Genomic DNA, 21,904 nt, shown 5'->3' with positions numbered 1-21,904 from the left:
GGTGTCCCAGAATGAAGCTGTGATTAAAATCAGTTGTGTAACCACAGACCAAAAATTTACCAGACCACAAACTTTTCTGTACCCTTTTAGAAAAACAACCAGACAGGTGGCAAAGGATCAAAACGACCGGGTTTTATTTGCTGTTTGCTGGGTTCAAGCTGTTACTATCTTGGGCAAGCAGCGTTGTCATTGCTAGCTTTGTCTGTCAAGTTTCAGACCCTGTCTCAGGTGTGTGGTTTTTTTCTATAAAGTTTCTTTGGGAACAGCAAAAGTGCTGTCAAAGGCAAATATAAAAAAAGTGAGACTCTGCATGAGAAAGGGTGATTCTGCCCGTGGTTCTTTAACTCTTTATAAAGGTTTTAACCATTGTAATATTACCAAAGCCGGGAAGGAGACGTGCTAGTGGAAGATGTGAAATCCAGGTAGGTCGTGAGTGCTGAGAGCAAGGCAGCTTTCATCTCCAACTTGCTATTGCTTCTATTATTATTGTAATGAAATTATTGCCTTTTTAAAAAATTATTATTGAAGAGGCGTTTTTTCCCCCTTTACATTTTTATAAGCTAGTGTAAAGGAAGGAACAGTATTCGTCTTCTCTGGGTTGTGGGCTTTGCTCAGAGTACACAGATATACACCCTAAGCTTTCGCTGTCCTGGAATCTATGGTTAGTGCCCATGGTCCGTGGTCATTCTTGCTTGTGTTTCTGCAGCTCATGTGCTGCCTTTTATCCTCAACCATGATGTTACTCACCCAATGCATGGAGCAGTCTGCCACACAGCCAGATGTGAAATGTCGGGATGGTGACAATTTATATTAAATATGACAGCTTATCCTGCTGGGTTGGAAAAATTAAAAATATGCTGGTTGTTCAAGGTCTAAAGTGGTCATTAATTCTTGTAGCATTAATAAACTATTGTTTTTCAAATGTCAAGGGGTGGCATTAGCTGTGTCAACAAAGCCGTTGGTAACTCAGCAAGCCCTTTGCTCCGATGGAGCCCAAGTCCCTGTGGTTTCCTGCCAGGCTCTGGGCTCACTTTGTCTTGATGTCCCTGCTCTCCTGGGGAGACAGTGGGGGCAGGAAACACCATTACAAGGTGTGGAATCTGCTGCTGGGACTGGGGTGGGAGTCCACCTGGTGGTGAACGGGGCCCAGTGGAGCAGGCGGGGAGTGATGATGGTTTGTGGGTCTCCTGCAGAATGTTCAGGAATGTCTTCCCTGCTGCTTGGTGCTGAGCTGTATTCCCTCCTCTAAGGTTGACTCAGCTGGGGAGGAGTCTGGCATCCAGCTCCAGGTGGAGTTGGTGAGAAATTTATCTTAATTTGGAGAAGCAGGGGCAAGTGTTGATCCTTCAGACCATGAGTGCAGAACCCAGCTTTCCTCTGTGGGCAGCGGGGCTGTGGCTGCAAGGCCAGCTGGCTGGGGTTCTCCTGAGTGTCCCCTAAAGGCCCTCCCAGCAGCATATCCGCTGTGAGGTCTGGAGCTAGCCCCGTGTGTTTCTATGGCAACCTTAATGATTATTTTTAACTTGCTAATTTTTATTTTATTTTTTTCAATTACAGTTGACATTCAATATTATTTTGCAACCTCAATGATTATTAAGGAACATTGTCAGTTTTATGAACACGTGCTTAAACAAAGATCTGCTTTAGAAGGAACGGATTGGGACCACATGTAGCAAGGCTGTTAATTAATAGAGAAACCATTTTTGGATGGAGATCACACATCTGTTAAATAATACCTCAACTTTTTCTTTTGGAGAGAAATAATAGTTTTAAGTTTGTTTTTATTTTTTACCTAATTACCTAAAAGCAAATTCCAAAGGCTGATGTGTCTATATGGGGCAAAGAGTCAGTATAATATGTTTTTCAGTGTGTTCTTTTTTCTTTTTATCAGCTATTTTGCATTTAAAGTGAAAATTGTAAGTGAAATAAATAATTTCTAAAACTAAGAAAAATAAATCAATTAGCCCTGGAGTTTCATTTTATAGATAGAGAAATTGAGTCCAGGACTAGAATGGCTTTTTCCAATATCACCTGTTGGCACACCTGTATTTGACTCTCTCAAGGCGGGCGTGAGACTGGTCCACTGAGGGATGAGCCTCAGGTGCCCAGGCAGTTGGTGCAGACAGGATGCATTTCAGGGGCAGCGGGAGGAAAGTAAAACAGTACCGCTTCCCGGGTTCAGCTCTGGCAAGTGGGAGCTGTGGCTGCCTGGAGAGGGCAGAGAGGGGGTGTTTTCCCTTCTACGGATACCACTTGACCCAGCCTGTGGCTCTTCCTAATCCTCACCCTCAAATATGTGCTCAGTGAAAACACTTGGAGGAAATGCCCTTGTAAACAAGTGCTCTCTGGTAACCCAGCGGCAGTATCAGAGATTTCATGGAGGAATGCCCTCCCCTGAGCAGAGACTGCTGATAAAGGGGAGAGCCGCGGGGTGTCGATTGGGGGGGCGTGCGCTTGCTTTGCTGAGGAAACAAGTTCACCCCTGCAGACCTGCATCACCTCCTTGCTGCTTCCCCCCACCCACCAGAAAATCCAGTCTCGTTAGATGTGCACACCAAGCTCCCAGGGACACTGTCCCCAGAGAAGCAGCACACACTGCCTTGTTAGCTGAGGCAGAGCCCCTCTGGGGCGGCTGCCAGAAAACTGCACAACCTGATGGAAACTGTAATGACTTGGGGCCCTTTGGGAAGGCAGATGGCCTGGAAAACACCTGGTCCCTTAGCTTTGCCATAGATGGCAGGTCAGAGAGGGAGGAGTGTCCCACAGATGTGTATTGGGTGTCCGTTACGTGTCAGGCACTGTTCTAGGACATGGGTGTCCAGTATGAACAAGACATTGTCACTGTCCACTGCTCTTCCTTCTAAACCAGTGGTTCTCAACCTTCCTAATGCTGCGACCCTTTAATACAGTTCCTCATGTTGTGGTGACCCCCAATTTTATTGTTACAAATTGAACATAATTAAAGCATAGTGATTAATCACAAAAACATTAGGTAATTATATATGTGTTTTCCGATGGACTTAGGCGACCCCTGTGAAAGGGTCGTTTGACCCCCAAGGGGGTCGAGACCCACAGGTTGAGAACCGCTGTTCTAAACCTTCTGTGGGGATCCATACCTTACAGTGCACTGATATCCTCATGTTATTTAGCATTAATGCAAAGTTAACAAAATTCCATCCATAAAAATGGTACTTTTATTGACTTCAAGATGTTGGTCTGGATCCCCAACTAAATTCTACACTCCTTGAGGGCAGAAGCAGTATCTTCTCCTTCCTTTTTAGTGCTCCTAGCATCTCACATACAGGGTAATTGATCAGATGCCTAAACATCCTGTCTGGAAACAAACCAGAGAGAACTAGGGAGGAGGCTGAGGACAAGCAAAGGTTTAGGACCCAAAAGAACAACACATCTGAAGGTGACCGCTACAGATGCCCATTAAAAGAAAACCTTCCTGTATACAGTAGGTTTTTAAAAGTTATACCTGCACTAGAGGCCCGGTGCACAAAAATTTGTGCACTCGGTGGGGGGGAGGGTCCCCCAGCCCGGCCTGTGCCCTCTCACAGTCTGGGACCCCTCTGGAGATAACGACCTGCTGGCTTAGGCCTGCTCCTGGGTGGCAGAGGGCAGGCCCAATCCCTAAGTGCAGCCCCTGGTCAGGCTCAGAGCAGGGCCGATTGGGGAGTTGGGGCGCTGCCCCATCATGCACAGAGCAGGGCGGATCAGGAGGTTGCAATGCCACCCTCAGTCACGCTCAGGGTAGACTGATTGGGGGGTTGGGGCACCTCCCCCTGTTATACTCAAGGTAGGGTCAATGGGGAGGTTTCGGCGCCACCCCCTGTCACGCACAGAGCAGGGCCGATCAGGGGGTTGGGGCGCTGCCCCCTGTCACTCACAGAGCAGGGCCAATCAAGGGGTTGGGGCGCTGTCCCCTGTCACTCACAGAGCAGGGTCCATCAGGGGGTTGAGGAGTTCCCTCCTATCACTCACAGAGTAGGGCCGATAGGGGAGCTGGGGCACCGCCCCCTGTCACACACAGAGCAGGGTGGATCAAGGGTTGGAGCGCTGCACCCTGTCACACTCAGGGTAGAGCCAAAGGGGAGGTTATGGCTCTACCCTGTCACACACAGAGCAAGGTCCGTGGAGGAGGGTTGGGGCGCCACCCTCTATCACCCACAGAGCAGGGCCGATCAGGGGGTTGGGGCGCCACCACTGTCACACTCAGGGCAGGGCCAATGGAGAGGTTATGGTTCTACCCTGTCACACACAGAGCAGGGCCCGTAGGGGTAGGGGGTTGGGGCGCCACACCCTGTCACACACAGAGCAGGGCCGATCAGGGGGTTGGTGCGCTGCACCCTGTCACACACAGAGCCGCAGGGCAATCGGGGGATTGGGGAGCTCCCCCCCATCAGGCACAGAGCAGGGCTGATCAGGGGGTTTGGGCGCTGCCCCCTGTCACGCTGATCCCAGTGCCGGGAGCCTCATTGCTCCACTGATCCCGGTGCCGGGAGGCATATTACCCTTTTACTATATAGAATAGAGGCCTGGTGCACGGGTAGGGGCCGGCTGGTTTGCCCTGAAGGGTGTCCTGGATCAGGGTGGGGGTCCCCACTGGGGTGCCTGGCCAGGCTGGCTGAGGGGCTGAGGGCTGTTTTCCCGCTGGCAGTTGACTAAAAGCTCCCAATCGCTCCTTGTTTTCTTTTTATTCTGGGCCAGCTTTAGCTCTGAGGCCTCGCTACTGAAAACATGGATACAATGTTGCGGTCCCGGGCTGACTGAAAGCCATTTTGTTTAGCTTCTTATTTGCAACAGAGTAATAGTTGCTTAGAGTTGCAGTTGAGAGTCCGGCAAGTGAGGCGGGGAACGTTGGAGTCTGCAGTTCCTGGAGGAAGCGAGCAGCTTCAGTGCTTGGCTGCCGGCCGCCATCTTGGCTGACAGTTAATTTGCATAAGGATACGCTGATTAGCCAATGGGAAGGGTAGCGGTCGTACGCCAATTACCATGTTTCTCTTTTATTAGTGTAGATAATCCATACATAGCAGCAGCATTGGGTGCATTATATTTGAATGTAAAGAGGAAGAATATGAAAATTTTATCACTGAAGACCAAAATTAAGTACCATATATTTTAAGAAAAAGGGACTGCCTTGATTGTGGTCATTGGTAAGTAAGAGTGTATTCAAATTCCCACAATTGTATTATTACCGGTACACTTGTCTTGATTGTAACATCAGGACACAGATTATAGTGCTCCTTTTCCCATGTGACAGAAGCCTTCACTTCGGCAGATGATGTAATGATCAGAAACGTAACTAGAGCCCATTTTTTAAGTGATCCACTTGTTCTTTCCTGCTGTGAGCATGTAGCATTGGGTCTTTGGCTGAAACACGGATAGCTTCCAATAGAGTGAAATACTCACACTTCCTATTAGCAGGGGACGGTGCTAAGATGGAGAATGCAGGGAGGTCCTAAAGACACTAGGCTGAGCTTTGCTTCTTTAGAAACCTGAAAAATTAAGGAAGGAGGGTATTTTTTCAGTGATTTTCGGACCAGGGAGAAGTAGGATAGAAACAGCTAAGGAACTTTCACTATCAAATTCTAGTAAATGCTCACCTTTGATGACGTGAGAGACAACTATTTCAAGCTACTTCAGGTAACAAGATTGTATCCTTAATTCCTGCCTGTGTGTTCATTTGATACAAGAGTTACTAGAGAGTGGAGATAGATAGCTGTGGTTGCAAGTAAAATCCAAAGAGAAGAAACTTCTGAATGCTTGGTAGTGACAGTGGAAGAAAAGAGAACCTTAGAGAGCTTTTGATCTGACAGTGGTGAGGTGAATGGTGCAGGCAGCCTGGGTGCAAGGCTGGGTCTTAAGATCTGATCTAGAAACAGGTTAAGATGAGATCTGGCATCCCTTCAGTTATTCTGTAACCTAATCATTCCTTAATTGTCCCAGTTGGAAAGTATAGGTTTTCATAACCAATAAGTTAGATGGTGTTTGTGCCAAAAAGATTGAAAACATTTTCCAAATTACAAAGCACTATCTAAATGCAAGTTAGATAGAGCCTTAGAACATTTTATTTCAAAATGTTCCAAGTCTTTCCACATGTTCTCCTGATTTTCATTACACGTATATGACTTAGGAAGAGGGCAAGGAAGCATGGGACTATGAGGTAGACAGCGATCATAAAGCTTCTGGCTTAGCGAGATAGCCCCTCTAGCATTTCTGAAAGATGCTCATGCCGGCTCTGTTCAGGTTTTTCTATTCAAAAACACTCTGATTCCTGCTAATGGGAGAGTAAATTGAGACACCATTCTGGAGAGCAGTTCATCAATGGGTACCAAAAGCTTTAACCAAGAATCGTGCTTCCAGGAGTTTATCAGTCATCATCAGCAGCAGCAGCATCATCAACATCATCATGGCTAACATTTGCCACGCATTTACTGTCTGAAAGGAACGATACTAAAAGCTTCACATGAATTAACATATTCAATCCACACAGCAACCCTATGATATATGTACTACTTATTCCTGTTTTATTGATGATAACACTGGATTGTAGAGAAGTTCGATAACTTGCCCATGATCACAAAGCAGGTAAGTGGAAGAGCTAGGAACCCAACTTAGGCTGTCTAGAGAGTCAACACTTTAAACCACTGTACTGTAGTGCAGCTTGTGTCATTTCCTAAGGGAGCCATTGCAGAAATGCACCAAGATGTATTTGCAAGTATTTCATCAAGACATTGAGTAGTGAAGGATTGGAGGGGAAAAAAACACACAAAATATCTACCAGTAGGGGATTTGTTCGACTTCATATGGTATAGAGCCATTAAAAATAGACACTATAGTCTTTAAAAATGTAGAAGATTTTGTGCTTTATTACTGAAAAATAGTCAGCTTTTAAGAGCATGCAAATCATCAGCAGTTATTATCCCTAGGAGATGAGATTATGGGTGATAGGTTCCCTGCTATCCTTTTTTGAGTTAAAGAGGTTTTTGATTTTTTTTTATTTTTGAAAAGAGCATATATTGTTTTTATAAAGAAATACTGCGGTAAAGCTACTTATTGGGGGAGGGGGGAGAGTTATACACAAAAGAAGTAGGGCCCAGTCTACTCTCATATCCATATTCCTATATCCTCCACTCTAGAACATGTTACTAATGAACAACTCACTTCATTAGAAAACGCTTCCTTATTGTGTACTTTGGGGGATTTTTATTGGTTTCTGGGAATTTGGTCACAAATATACTAAGGTCCCACTGTGTGTCCCTTGCTGTACTAGGCATTTTGAACCTCAGGCCTCAAAGAATTGACTTTCTATTCTGGGAGGTAACAAACAAAACACTTAGGTTTCTTTCTATATCAGCATCTAGTTTACTGACATAATCAGTTGTTCAGTTGTGAGGGACAAACAGTTGGAAGAATAGAAAAGTTGTGATACAGTGCTTCCTGTGCCCCATAAACAATAAGACAAATAGAGTTCAGAGAAAGGATAAATCTCAGAAGCTGATAGTAGTAGTCAAGGTTTCCTACAGGAGATGAGCACTTAAGCAGCGCTTGAAGGATGGTAGGAAAAGGAAGAGGACATTTCATTCAATCTGACCAGCATGAACTTTTATAGATTTCTCTTTAGTTTCCAGATTTACTCTCATATTTTAAAATGCATTGAATTAGATAGGCCTGGGTTCAGATTCTGACTTCCTTATTACAGTGTGGTTTTGAGCAATTGCTTAATTGTCCTGTGCCTCAATTTCCTTATCTTTAACATTGGCATAGTAATAGTATCTTCCTCTTAGATGAACATTAAATGAGACAGTGCCCTACAGCACTTGATTTCATACAGCGCCTGGCCCACTTTCAGCTCTCAACAATTGCAACTTTTATTATGCTTTCCCCTCTCCCCAAGTTTCCACCCAACAATCTAATCTTGTGTTTTCTAGCTCTTGGTACATATTTGCCTTTCCTCCTCTTGTGTATGCCTTCCTGGTTCCTGGCTGCCCTATTGAGTCTGTCTCATTGCCCTTGGCTGGTACCTGTGTGTTGAGCGATTGTTGGCCTGATTTCAGGCTGTCCGCGTTAGTACAGCCCCCTGCATGCTCTCACAGCTTTCCCATGAGTCTCAGATCCCAGCCTCCATATGTTCACACTCCTGGTCTTACCCCCCAAACACAGAACTCATCTTGAGAGACAAGAACCATTCTTTTTCTTCTCCAAGTCCAAACTAGGACTTTGGAGACGGGTTGCCCTCTGGGACCAGAGGGTGACTTCAGAACTTCCATGGCAAACATAAACATTCCCAAGACTGTCCCAGCTCCATGGACATTTCACTTCCTGGCTCTACTCAGTGTATCAGAGGCAATGCCTGAGCATTTCCAAAGGGCTGTTTCTGACTCCTGGAGGATTTGTACAAGAAGTGAGAGACTTGCCGAGAGTAGGAGCTGAGCTAAGCCATCGGCTGCTTTCCTTGTGTGATGGACTCTGGGCTTTGCTACGTTTATGGATGAGGCCTTGCCAACTGTAGAAACAATGAGCCTCTTTAGCACCCCTGTCACTGCCATAGGGTAACCAGAGACCGAATGAGTCCTTTCCAAAGGTGGCTTTGCTGGCCAGAGCCTGTCACCTCAGTCTGGCTTCCTGACCACTTCTTACAATTCGTCTGGATCACATAGAGCACTCCGTGGCCTTTTCTGGTTATAGAGGTCTCATTGTTTAATGACCAGCACAGGCCGTCTGCAGGCGTATCTTGGCTTTGGAATCCTAGAGGATTTAGCAAACTTTACTTAAGTGGAATATCCATTTTTCTTCCCACTTTAAGTATAAAACAGTGAATCATAGAAATAAATGCTCTGAGGTCATCTGGTCAGTCTCCTGGGTATAGCTTCAGGGTGTTTCCTTTAGAATACGGTCTAGTCTTTGTCCAATCTCCTTTTAAATGTCCCAGATGTTAGGGCGTCCTCCTTGCTCACAGCAGCTCAAAGAACAAAACAAACCGTGTTTTGCAGCCTTCTCTCCCCTGCCTGCTTCCCTGCCCATTGCCCCATACTGTAGAGCAAACCCAGGGATGAGCATCACTGTCTCGGGCAGAAGTCTTGCTGCAGGGACACCCTTCAGACAGGCCCGGGGCAGGCAGAGCAGGTCCGCTTTCACCTGCGAACTTTCAGGTTGCCTGGAAATGGGAGCAGAGCATCGCGGCTATTTTGTTGAGTTTGGGGCTTTTGAAGTCTTCTAGAACTTTAATTCCTCTCACATGGCCAAATCTCTTTCCCCTTCTTTCTGGGACACCTATCTGCAATGTTTTCTCTTTTGTTCAGAACTGTGAAAAGGAACTGTTTGTTTGACTACATTTCCCTTTTTTTAGCTCCCCCCACCCTAAACCCATTGCTCTCTTCCTCTCCCAAAGAAGAAAGAGGAAAGCAAGCCACAATAATACTTCTGTAAATTTATGGCCACTCTGTAATGTTTAATCACAGCTACGTGACTGGGGGCTTCAGAGCAGGCGTACAAGTTCAGCGCAAGGTGAATCTTGTCTGAGATAATCTGAAAGTTCATTCAGAGGTGAGGGCAGCAGCCTCTTGCAGACGGGCGAGGTTACCAGGAGGTCACCTGCTTTTTTTTTTTTTCCTTCTGGTCTTCTCCCCTTTAATGTGTAAACAAAGGGAAAATGTAACTTCCAATGAACTTGGCATATGTTGTGCTCATGCTAATCTTGGCCTGGCCAACTGTAAACAGTCCAATATCCTGTGGCTGAGCCTTTCCACCCATTCTCCGCCTTTTGGAGAGCATGGAGAAACACCAACAGAAAGCAGAGACTAGCACCTTGTGGAGGCAGGTCCTGCTGCCCCAGAGAGTAGCAAGGAGCCTGGGGGGAAGGCCCTGGAGAAGACCGTAGGCAGAGGGGTTTGCTGCGATGCTCTCAGGGCCTTCCGGGACACTGGCCTTCTGCGATGCTTCCTCACAACCATCAGTCAGCAGGCACTTATTGAGCCCCTTTCTGCCCACCACACCATGCCAAGCACTAAGGAGACAAACACCACAGCCCTGAAGGTGCTTATCATCTGAAGGGCCAGAGTGCCTATGCTCCGGCCTGACAGGAAGATGAAGGAGAAGGATGTTGCTGGTACCAGAGAAAGCTGAAGACAGTTCTGGATAGAACCTTGTCAGAAGTTCCCCTTCTTTGTTGGGCTGACCTGTGGTTCCCACCCCATTTTCAAAAGATTAGAGAATTCCAGAAGCTTATAGAGGAAGCGAGTATGAGCAGAATGAGGTCCATATCCTGAGCATCGGTGGCTTACAGAATAGCAGTGGCCATGATAATTTTTTTACCAACTCTTATCTGCCCTAAACCCAATTCCATGGCAGTCCAGAGTGCCTGGGCCAGTACCGACGTGCTTGAGGAACACACCCTGGTTGTACCTCTACAGACCTCTTGGGAGTGTGGAAATATAATTAGTGCCCTGATATCTAGAGCAGGAATAATTGCTTAGTGAGTTATACATGGCAAGTGGTAAATCTCAGACCAGCATCTAGAATCCCTTACTCATTTCCACCCCTTCAGCCGACATAAGACCATTTTAGTAATATGGGGTAATAAAGTCCAGAGGATTTGATCAGCCAAGAAGATGCAGCTGTCAGCTGTGGAATTCCCTTTGTACTGTGCTTGGTACCACTCTGTGACCAGGAAATAGAAACCTCCTTGACTGTGCTCGATACCAGATATTTCTTAGCTCACGTGAGCCCAGACCCATGCTGGGTCAAAGCAGATAAAAAGATCCTGCCCTGAAGTAGCCTACAATGTCCTTGGGGAGGCCAGACATAAGAAATAATTAGGATGAGATAGACTGTGATACTGCCAAATGAGGCATTGTGCTGATTGAAGCTGATTGAAGAAGGTTTCTTAAGGGTCCTTTAGAATGGGAAGGACCTGGATAGGTCAAAACAATGAGGGTAGCATTCCAAATCAGAGAACAGCATGAGTGAAGTTGCGAAGGCAGAAATGAGTTGGTCAGCTTCATTGTCACTTTCTTCTTATTCATCATCATCATCATCATCATCATCACAAACATTTGCTGAGCATTTATGCTGTGCTAGGCACTACTAAATTAGGCATTATTATTTCCACTTAGTATCTTGCCCAGGGACACATAAGTACGTAACGATGGAAATCCTGAACTGACTACATCTCCTACACAGAATGAGTGATATGCCTCAACACCATTCCTCTTTGTAACTCTAAGGATCTCCTAAACCCCCCACTCTCTGCCACCAGCCCCAGGTTGTAAAGTGTTTGAGATTCATAAAAGGGGACAGGGGAAGGTGTTGGGAAGATTTATCTGCTATGAGGACACCTTCAATTCAGGAATGACACCAGCCAAGAGAACTAGTCAAGGGGACTGGTTAAAACAACATGATGGTGACTGACCAAAGTGCCATGGTATCTACTTTTAGGTGATTTTCTTGCAGACATGGGCGAGATCTCAGGTAAAAGAATAGGTTGTTTTTCCCACAGTTTGCTCATGTATTTCAACTGTGAATGGTCTCCTCAAAACAACAACAAAAAAAAACAACAAAACCAAACACTGCTTATGATCTGGCCCTTGAAGGAACTCATCTTCCAGGGAACAAGCCACATGGACAAATCTAATCTGGAGAATATCCAGATGGCTAACACAGAATATGGACATGATGGCTCCGAGGTTGGGAGAAGGGAGTTGTAACTTGGATGAGAGTCCAGGGCTCCGGTTTACAATGAGCAAAAGTCAGACAATTTCTGTTGCTTCAAAGTTCATGAAGGGTAATGTCTGGTTGCTTTTAAAAAATATTTTTGAATATTAATGATACCCTGTGATAATAGTATTAACTGTAAGTGCTTTCACTTTACTACATGTCTCTTCATACCCTTATACAATAAATTGGAGCATATTTTTAACCAATTCATATAACTGATTGAGAAACTGAGTCAGAAAACTATAATGAGCTATTTGAGACCTCATAAGCCATACTATAACCAGAGATAATAAACACAAAAGCCTAGTGTTGGATAAAGGCTCCCATGCCATTAGAGACCAAAGTCCTTATTGCTCTGGCCATACAAGAAATTAGAAGATTGGGCTTATCTGTGCAGAATAAGAGAAATCTTTCCATCCTAGGATCTCTAAGAATGGCATCAAACTCTCACACAAGATTTCTTTATTCTCATAATTTCTTCTTCCCACTCAACTCAAACGCTAATATAATATAGGAAATTTACTTGGAAAATTTCAGAGATGGTCTATTCAGATTCAAGGAAATCGAGGGGAATAGTATGGAAGCAGAGCTTGCCCTTCTCTGGGCAACCTCAAGTAGCTTTGAAAAGTCTGTAGAAACTTCCTGATCCATTCTCAAGGGCTCAATAGTAATGTCAGGATGTAATCTCCTGACATTACTATTCAGAGGAGAAATATTTTGTGTTTTATCTTAATTCTGGTCAGCATTACTGCATTTTTTCCTTCATTCCTGTGGATGTTCTTTTTCAAGAATATTTGGATTTCCTTTCTGTATCTCATTGAGAGTCTTTTCCTGTCCTAGCCATCTAAGTTTTCTCTGTACCATTTGTTGTGGTATAAAAATGTAGGGGGTATTTAAGTTGGTCCACTGGGTGACCTGCCATTTTTCATAATTTCTGATGTACATGGTGGTACAGATTGGCTGATTCTCCTTTCTCATTACACTCCCCGAGTGGGTACAGACAGGCACTCCGGAGATTCCCCTTCCAGCCAGAAGCACAATTACACAAATTCCCTTCATTGAATTAATTAATAAATATATTGTAGTATATTTAAGTATGCTTCTACAGTAAGAACATTATTGCTTTAACTGGTATGGCTCCGTGGATAGAGTGTCGGCCCGCGGACTGAAGAAGGGTTCCGGGTTTGATTCCGGTCAAGGGCATGTACCTTGGTTGTGGACTCGATCCCCAATAGGGGGTGTGCAGGAGGCAGCTGATCGATGTTTCTCTCTCATCGATGTTTCTAACTCTCTATCCCTCTCCCTTCCTCTCTGTAAAATTAAAATATATATTTTAAAAAGAACATTATTTTGCAGTAAAAAATCAATGAACTAGGTTCACATGGATCAACATGGATAGATCTTGAAAACAATATTGAAGGAAAAAGCAAATTGCAGAATATTGTGTACAATATTATATATGAAAACATAAAAACATTTCCATATACTGTTTTTCTATTAAAAACATAAAAGCATATAGGGGATACATAACAAAATCCCTTTCCTTCTTCACCTCGTTAGGCATCAAACCTGTATTCTGTTCTCATAGATGTTGGTTCTCCACCAGCGGATTAAATTGCTAGAAAGGAAAGTGGACTCGAAGTCCAGGGTTTCTGTTCTAGCTCCAGCCCCATTCATGGTAACTTTGCATATGGCCATGAATCTTTCCCGACCTTCATTTCCTCCCCCGTTAGATAAAAAGAATGGCGCTGTTCTCTGCAATTCCTCGCCATCTGCCATAGATGGCAAAGCCCAGTCTCGGGAGTCAGGCTATCCTGGGTCCAAGCCCTGATGGTATCACTTACTGAGTATGTTCCTCTTGGTACATTCTTTTACCTTTTTAAGCATTCACTTCTTCATCTGTGAAGTGGAGATACCTACTTCTTAGGCTACTGATTTTCCTGGGGATTACGTGAAACAGATGAGTAAGAAGGCTCTCTGATTATCTGTTACATGGTAGGGAGGTGTTCAAGAACTGTCCAGTAGCTTCTTCCCTTGAACACTTCTCAGCTACTCCTATCTCCGCACCTTGGCTCCCACCAGTCTCTTTGTTTGAAATTCCCTCTGTTCTGTTCTCTGTTTAATATACATTATGCCCATCTTTTTTATTGACTGGGACTTTACGTCTTTTGGGCCTCTCTCCTCTTTCCTTGATCTGAACAAATCATACTCACTGTCTTGGCCCTTCATCGGACTCTCAAGCACAGGTGCTGTGCTCATTTGCACTTTTTATCAGAGTTGTTTAACCCCACCTATTTCCAAAATGGCCTTGAGGTGGCTCATTGAAATGATACATAAAATGTAGTTAGAAAAATCGAATTGAAAGGAAGGAAATACATTTCATGGAAAGGGAAACAGCAAATACACCAACCCCATGGGGCTGAGACTGTGGCCTTCCTAGGAACTAGCATTACTTAACACAATGGTTGGGAGTCAGAACCCTTTTGAAATTTGGAGTTTATAGAGGGGGGAGAAAAGGATCTTTTGGTGGTTGAGAACCACTTATCATCCAATAGCTCTTTAATTGATTTATTGATTGGTTCCAACATTTGGCACTGGAATACGAGTTGCAATTTTATTCACTCTCCAGCCCCTCAAATCCAGAACAAAATAGATTTTAAATGCATATTTGACTGGGCTAAGGGTCTTAAGGAATTAGCTGTCTGGTACTAAGTCTTTAGTTCAAATTCACCTTTCCCAATCCATTGAGATTCTAGCTTATTGTAAACTTACCCAGAATATAAGGATATTTCCTGCTTCACTATCCTTTAATGTTGGATATTTTTCTTATGCCTGTCATAAAGTTCCTGGGCTGTGATTTGTAATGACTCACATAAGGCAAGAAGTAATTTCCTACAAATGATATTTCTTATTTATAAAAGAGAACCCAAATCATTTTCATTATGAATCTGTGATAAGTTTTTCCTGCAGATTATCTAACCAGTGTCCCAAACTTTTTTTAAATCCTCACCCAAGGAGATGTTTTTTATTAATTGATTTTAGAGAGAAAGGAAGGGACAGAGAGAGAGAGAGAGAGAGATCAGTTGCCTCCCATACACACCCCGATCAGGGATCAAATCTGCCACCTAGGTATGTGACCTGACCAGGAATTGAACCCGAAACCTTTTGGTGCACAGGATAATTCTCCAACCACTGAGCCACCCGGCCAGGGCTCTCTAAACTTTTCTGATTGATCATCACTGTTGGCAAAAAAATCTTGAGAACTCACCCCTAATGTATTTGTATGTTTGACAATTTATTAAGAAACTGTGACTAGATACTGAATAACTTCCAAAGGGTAGTCCCCCCACACCCTCTTCCTCACTGTGTTTTAAGAGACAGAACTTGCCATTACCTTTGAAAGTCTGCTTGTGAGTATGCCCACAGGAGTGTACGCACACATATTACTATCACTACTATCTCAAGACACAGTATATACTTGGGCTACGTAAAGTTCACTAGTCACAATAGTGGATACAAACCATATTTTAAATAGAGTGATAATTTCACCTTTGGAGCATGGCTTTATCATATCTGATTACCTCCTTGTTTTTACTTTATAATGTGGGCAACAAAGAGCTTGCACATGGCACTGAGAGGTGTGAACACTCAGAACGTCGTTTTCTTGACTTTTGCTTATATTCCCATTGTTCAGCCCATGGTATCTTTGCAGGGGTGCTTTTAAACCACTTACTCATTTTGGCCAGAGAGGGAGGCGGGGTTAGTTAAAAATTCAACAATATAGTTTCTAACCCACTTACCTAGGAACCTTTAACAAATCACAATATGCTGAAAGAAAATGAACACTGCCCCGCAGCTCTGACCTCCTTCGACCACACCTGTGGCCACACCTGCCTGCCTTCCCCACCCCACCAGGAGCAGAGGCCTCCACCTTCCCCCTGAACCTGTATGCACAGTAGGGTTGTTACCACCCAGTGTGATCATAGGTTCTCCTCTGGCCCCTGCAGCAGCATAGATGCTGTCATCAGTGTGCACATCCATGTGCAATGGCCTCGCAGAAGCCTCTGACACAAAGGAATGCTTGGTGTTGACGTTTTTATTTGGGAATCTTCGCCCCCACCCCCTCCCCGCACCAGCTGATACAATGGGAGAGCCTTACGCCTCCTGTCTTTCTCTTTACCAAGGTAGTCTCAGAGGTGAAGAGTTTAGGTAGCAAACCTATAAACCCACATTTATGAGGCAAATAAATATTTCTCAGAGTGACGTTCAGGGGAAGCTGCTGATGTGCAGTTGGTCCCTGATCAAGAGCTTAAGGAAGCCTCCGCCCACCAGGCAGCTGAACGGGAGGGGAGCCGCGAACTGCAAAGCCACCACTGTCCTTCCCTTGCCCCCACTCAGCCAAGAGCAAAAGAAGAGGTCAGGCCTTTCTGGGAGGCTCAAGAGCCAGCCTACTGAGGGGCTGTGATTGCAGAACTTATTTTTCATTTTAACTTATAGAGACCCAAAGGAACTGGGGACCTGTCCCCAGCCCGGCCTATAGCCTGTGAAAAACCCCAGGCCTCTTTCAGTTTGCTGTGAATCCCTAGATACCTCCGGGCTTCTTTTGTCCTGGGCTCCCATTTCCACAGTGTAGTTTTGCAGCTGGCTAGTGTGAAACTCAGTGCCTTTGAATTCACCAAAAAATAAAAAATAAATTCACCCAAGCAATTGAGAGCACAGTAGATTTGTTTAAAAATTGGGACTAAGGGGGTGATTTTTAAGGGAGATTTATATCACATGCTACACAGATCCTTACCAGACAGCCCAGGTCTCCAGAGCTGTTTGGGGCTCTCACACCACTAGGACTTTCCTTCCTCACCCTCTCACGCATGTCAGTGTCCTCTCCCCTCTTTAGATTCACTCTCCAGAAACAGACTAACAAGCTCCGTCCCCTTCTCTCCTACCCTGGGGGGTCTTACAAAGCAAGGTATTTCCCCAAACACATTTCAATTCTGATGCCACATGTTAAGATAATGACTTTTTTGCCACCTCCTTACAATTAGAAGGGTCTCCCCCTTAGCTATTTTCTTTCCTTTTTTTACTTAGTTAGTAGATATTAGGTATCTTACATCTAAGAGAGTTTCAAAGCACACCGCTCTCCCTGGCCTGGATCTAGAGGCAGACTTTTTCTGTAAAGAAGTGGATAGTGAACACTTTATGTTTTTCAGGCCAGATGGTCTCCGTCTTTACTAAACTCAGCTGTTAGAGCACATAAGCAGTCCTAAATCATGTTCACCAGCGAGCATGGCTGTGTTCCAATAAAACTTTATTTACAAAGACAAGTGGTGGCTGTAGTTTTTCATCCCATAGTCTCAAAGAAAGCAGATAGCAGCCTTGATGAACACAAGCAGAGAAACTTCCAGGCTGAAATTCAACCTCCTTAGCTTGGTATCTGAGGCCATTTGCCACTTGCTTATTGTCTCGCTTGTTCCTAGAGTAACCCCACCAACCTGGCTCAGGTTTGAATGTCCTTCTTTTGAACTTTCTTTGTGCCCGGTTAGAGTACTCACATCATTCTGTGCTGTTATTTACCAGCCTGAGTTCCCCAAGACCAGAGAGTCTCATTCTTCCTTTCACGTGCCCGGAAGAGCTCAGTGCATCGCTAGTACTCAGCTTAGGTTCGTTAAAATAATTCCTGCTTTCTACTTCCTCCTGCGTTCGCCTGTGTCAGGAGTGCTCCTGAGGATCCGTGGAAGGTAGGCAGACGCTCTCCTTTGAATGAATGACCCAGACAAGGAGTTGGAGGAGATCTTGGTCCATAAGCACAAATGAGTCATCAGTCAATTCTGTGTTTCTAGTGAACTTTCACAGCCGTGCTCTGGATCTGCCCTCAGCTGCTGGCAGCTATTGTGATTCCATATTTGAACAAGAAAAGTAGATTTGGTTTATCTGCGCTCACCCTGTCAGTCCGGGGTCCACCAGCCGCAGGCTCTGTTTTGCGGTGCTGAACTGCCTCCTGAAAGGCACCTGGGCCTCAGTTTTCATGAAAAGATGCTTCATAATGATGTGATCTGTTTCATCCTGTCAAAGGCAGGGCGTGGACAGAACGTCTCCTGGTTCAGTGTTCTGTGAATTGCTGTTCTCTTTACACCGCACTCTGCGTAGTAGCCGCGTTCTAAAGAGGCAGCATGTTTAGAACTTTGTCAGTCAGATGATATGTGACGTGCACCAGAGGAGCATGTTATTTAAAATCATAGTATAGTCTATTCTGTTTATCATGAGGAATTATCCTGAAAGTCCAAACTCATATTTTCATAGATCAAGCTTACTTCAAGGACACACCTGCTTTGGGAGCACAGTTCTCTACAGGACTCAGTGTGTCTGTTCAAGAAAAAAAACATGCAAAGAAAATAACCTCTAGGCAGCGGTTCTCAACCTGTGGGTTGTGACCATCGGAAAACACATATAGCATATCAGATATTTACATTACGAGTCATAACAGTAGCAAAATTACAGTTATGAAGTAGCAACGAAAATAATTTTATGGTTGAGGAACTGTATTAAAGGGTCGCGGCATTAGGAAGGTTGAGAACCACTGCAGGGGAAAGAGAGGTAGTTGTCGGTGTGTCTTATCTTAGTTCCTGCAGATTAAGATCCCAGGCCCCTGGAATCTTTGCAGGCATTGGGGCGAGGGCGGGGGGTGTGTTTTTAAAAAATTTATCTTTATTGTTGAAAGTATTATAAATGTCCCTTCCCCCCTCCCCCCGCCCCCGTTGACTGCTTCCACACCCACCCCCTTCCCAGGCCTTCACCACACTATTGTCTGTGTCCATGGGTTATACATATCTATAAAAATAATAAAAGTGTAATATGCTAATTAGACCGGATGTCCTTCCTTCTGGACAAAGCCACGGCGGGCAGCAGCCGTGGAGGCGGGTGGGGGCTGCGGCAGAGGTCCCCAGGCCGAGGTGGCGGCGGGTGGTGGCTGGGGCCAAGGCCCCGGCATGAATTTCGTGTCTTGGGCCTCTAGTATGCATATAAGTTCTCTGGTTAATCTCTGGGGGGGGGGGGGGGGGTATTTTTTAAAAAATATATATTTTATTGATTTTTTTACAGAGAGGAAGGGAGAGAGATAGAGAGTCAGAAACATTGATGAGAGAGAAACCGATCAGCTGCCTCCTGCACATCTCCTACTGGGGATGTGCCCGCAACCCAGGTACATGCCCTTGACCGGAATCGAACCCGGGACCTCTCAGTCCGCAGGCCGACGCTCTATCCACTGAGCCAAACCGGTTTCGGCAAGGGTCTTTTTAACATGAGATAGGCCCCATGCGGCCCACCAAGAACCAGCCCAGATGTCACCTTAGAGCCAAACACCTGCTGAGTTCCCATTCACCAGTCATAGGTATCTTCCCTGGACCCTTGGAATCAAATATCTAGGGCTGGGCTTCCTCTCACCTGTCATAGGTATTCTCTCTCCTGTTCGATGTCTTCTTCTTTCTCACACAACCTTCCTTCTCGTTCTGGTCAGGAGGGCCCTAGGTTTGGTCCATTTGGAAAGTTTGTTGTGAGAAACAAATTACAAGTCTGTCCCATCATCTAGCCAATATCATTTCTATAAAAGTCAGTTTACCTGCTTTAATTCCATTTAACATGTCTGTGGTGACTGCCTGCTGGAAATCTACCTATGAGGAGTCTTCAGAAAGAGGAGGCACAATCCCCATCCTTGGCGAGCTCCCCCTCTACATGGGAGATGAGGCGCATATCACGGGAATTAGTGACGAAGGCAAGGATATATAACACAGTTCTCCTCACCAAGAGTGGGCGTGATATGAATTGGTTGGGTAACACTAGTCCAGTAGTGGGACCAAGCAGGGCGTTTCTCATCGGGCTCTTCATTTTTACTTTCTGAGTTTTTTGGGGGGAGGAGGGGGTGTGAGCCTTTCTGCCTGAGAGAACCAAGGGCAACCTCAGGATCATTTGATTGACTCTGAGCCTATAATTCTTACTGAAGAGTTCCTTCTACTCCTTTACCTGCGAACAACTCATCCCTTTGGGTCACTGCTACATTTCTGGGGAGAAGTGTGCCTGTTGGTATGCACCAGTAAGGATCAGGAGGCCTGCCTTATCTTAACAACATTTCATTCCGAAGGTCTCTCCTGGAATCTGCATTTGTTCTGCTATTGTGCTGCTCTGTCCAGTTAACTCGCTCTTGAGCTCATTTTTACTTTGACTCATTTGGATGTTTCTAGTCTTTCTCAGCTATGGTAGCAAAAAAGAAAGACTGTTCAGAAATTTGACTTAGCCTCAGGCAATATTCCTAATCTAGAGACCAAATCAATGACGATTTTTCAAAAATAAACAGCTAAGCACATTGGGGAGTATAAGCCATTGAGCCATCTCTACCACTTGTCTGCGTTGTGATTTCCAGCAAGTTGCTTATGCTGTCTGGGTCTTGTCCTCCCCATCCCCCCACCTTCATGAAACCAAAGTTATAATTGAGTACTATTAAGCCATGGGAATGTTCTGCAGGAACAATGAAATATAGTAGAAGTAGAAACAGCTTTAGAACTGCCAAAGTCCTAGTTAAAAGTCTTATAGATAAAAGTTATAGAGGAGGCAAAAAAAGAAAAAAAAAGAAAAAGAAAAAGATTCTGTCATAGAAAGTTTGCTTAGCATAACCTGATTCAAATGTCTTTTCTTGTCCTATCCTTTCCCACTGCAACACGTTTTTGTATAATAACCAATAATCACACAATTTACCATGTTTATTAACCTATGTAGCTTATAAGGTGTCACTTCAATTACTGCATTAGTTTAGTTCTCCTGTTCTGATAATTACCATAAACAAATGCTTCTGTGTTTGAGGGCAAAGCATCATTAGTGACTGGTGGAATCACTGAATAAAAGTGACACATTTATTCATGTGTCCTACTCTCTAAATAGCAGATACTCTCCTGTTCCGCCAGCTTAATGATAAAATGCCCCCAAACATAATGTCTTGTCTGTGCCTTGAAAATGACTTGTCTGGTTTATAAAAAGAGCATTTGTATGAATTAATAAAAAATAGGGTCACTAATGCGCAATTAGCATCTAGGGAGCGAGTTCTAAGATACACCATGGAGTGAAAAAAGCCAAGTGCAAGGGAGTATCTAGAGTGTGCTCCCCTTCAGGTGAGAAGGGAGAGGGTACAGGAAATGCACCTGGACCTTCCCATGGCACAAAGGAAACAAAAGAGGGTAAACCAGAAACTAGACTGGTTCCCTGCAGAGGTGGGGAGGAAAGATGTAGAAAGGAGTGGGGAGAAGAGAACAGGTTAGTTGGGATGATGAGGGAGTGATACTTCTGAGTATATTTTTTATACAGCTCTGACTTATTCCCAAAAATAAATAAATAGTTCAAACCAATTAGCATGTGGGAGGAATCCAAAATGGAGCATAAGCAATGAAAAAATAAATAACTTAATTATGAAAGAAAACTATCCCGCACTGAAGGAGGTGAGGAAGAAAGAACTAACCCAAGTAGTTTAAAAACCGGTTCTTTTCACTGAAAAGCCTGAAGACATAAAGAACATTCAGATCCTGTATTCCAGTTAGTAAGTTTGTTTCTCACAGCGCTGGCTGCCAGCACCTCTATAGGGCTCACGGCAGAGGGCTGACGTCTGATGATTACTCATTAACTTTCTGTTGCATTATAGTTTGGAACCATTCTTTCTCTTATTACATTTTTACTTTGCAAGTATACTGGTGGCTGGTAGTGAAGGATGCTGAGGATTTCTGAGGGGTTTGTCTTGTCTATCTGATTAATCCCCGCGGTGGGAATTTGGGTATTTTACAGCTTTTGGATCTCTTCATCCAGTGGGACTGGTCAACCTACCTTGCTGACTACGGTCAGCCCAACTGCAAGTACCTCCGTGTAAACCCAGTGACAGCTCTGACCCTGCTCGAGAAGTGAGTACCCAGTCCAGTGGTCTGTGTGGGGAAGTGGGGAGAGGGGCGTGGGTGTGGGGGGTGGTCAGTTCCTGAACAGGACGGCAGAGAGGCCCTGTTCCTGAAGGTGCCATCGGTGCTGTCAGTAGTCTCCATCGTTAGATTTGAGAGGCCAGTCTTCTTGCAGCCTCTTAATTCATGAAACCCACAAGCTAGGTCAAGTATGAGTCAGTTGGACTCTGAGATTACCTTGGAGTTTCATGGGGTGTCATATC

The 21,904-nt window shown here is 44.7% G+C and overlaps 1 protein-coding gene across 2 annotated transcripts in view; it reads left to right on the top strand.

Annotated features, from left to right (window-relative positions):
- The window catches only part of EXOC6B (exocyst complex component 6B), a 494,441-nt gene that overhangs the window by 465,966 nt on the left and 6,571 nt on the right, over positions 1-21,904 (top strand). For both annotated transcript variants that reach the window (XM_070429462.1, XM_070429464.1), the window contains one exon: positions 21,538-21,650. In XM_070429462.1, the coding sequence (XP_070285563.1) occupies positions 21,538-21,650 (113 nt within the window). The remainder of the gene's footprint in view (positions 1-21,537; positions 21,651-21,904) is intronic.

The sequence above is a fragment of the Myotis yumanensis genome, unplaced genomic scaffold (assembly GCF_028538775.1).
Source record: "Myotis yumanensis isolate MYYU_CA2020_CCGP unplaced genomic scaffold, mMyoYum1.0.hap1 SCAF_11, whole genome shotgun sequence".
Classification (NCBI taxonomy): Eukaryota; Metazoa; Chordata; class Mammalia; order Chiroptera; family Vespertilionidae; genus Myotis; species Myotis yumanensis.
Note: the sequence above shows the minus strand (reverse complement) of the source record. Positions and strands in the feature narration are given on the sequence as shown.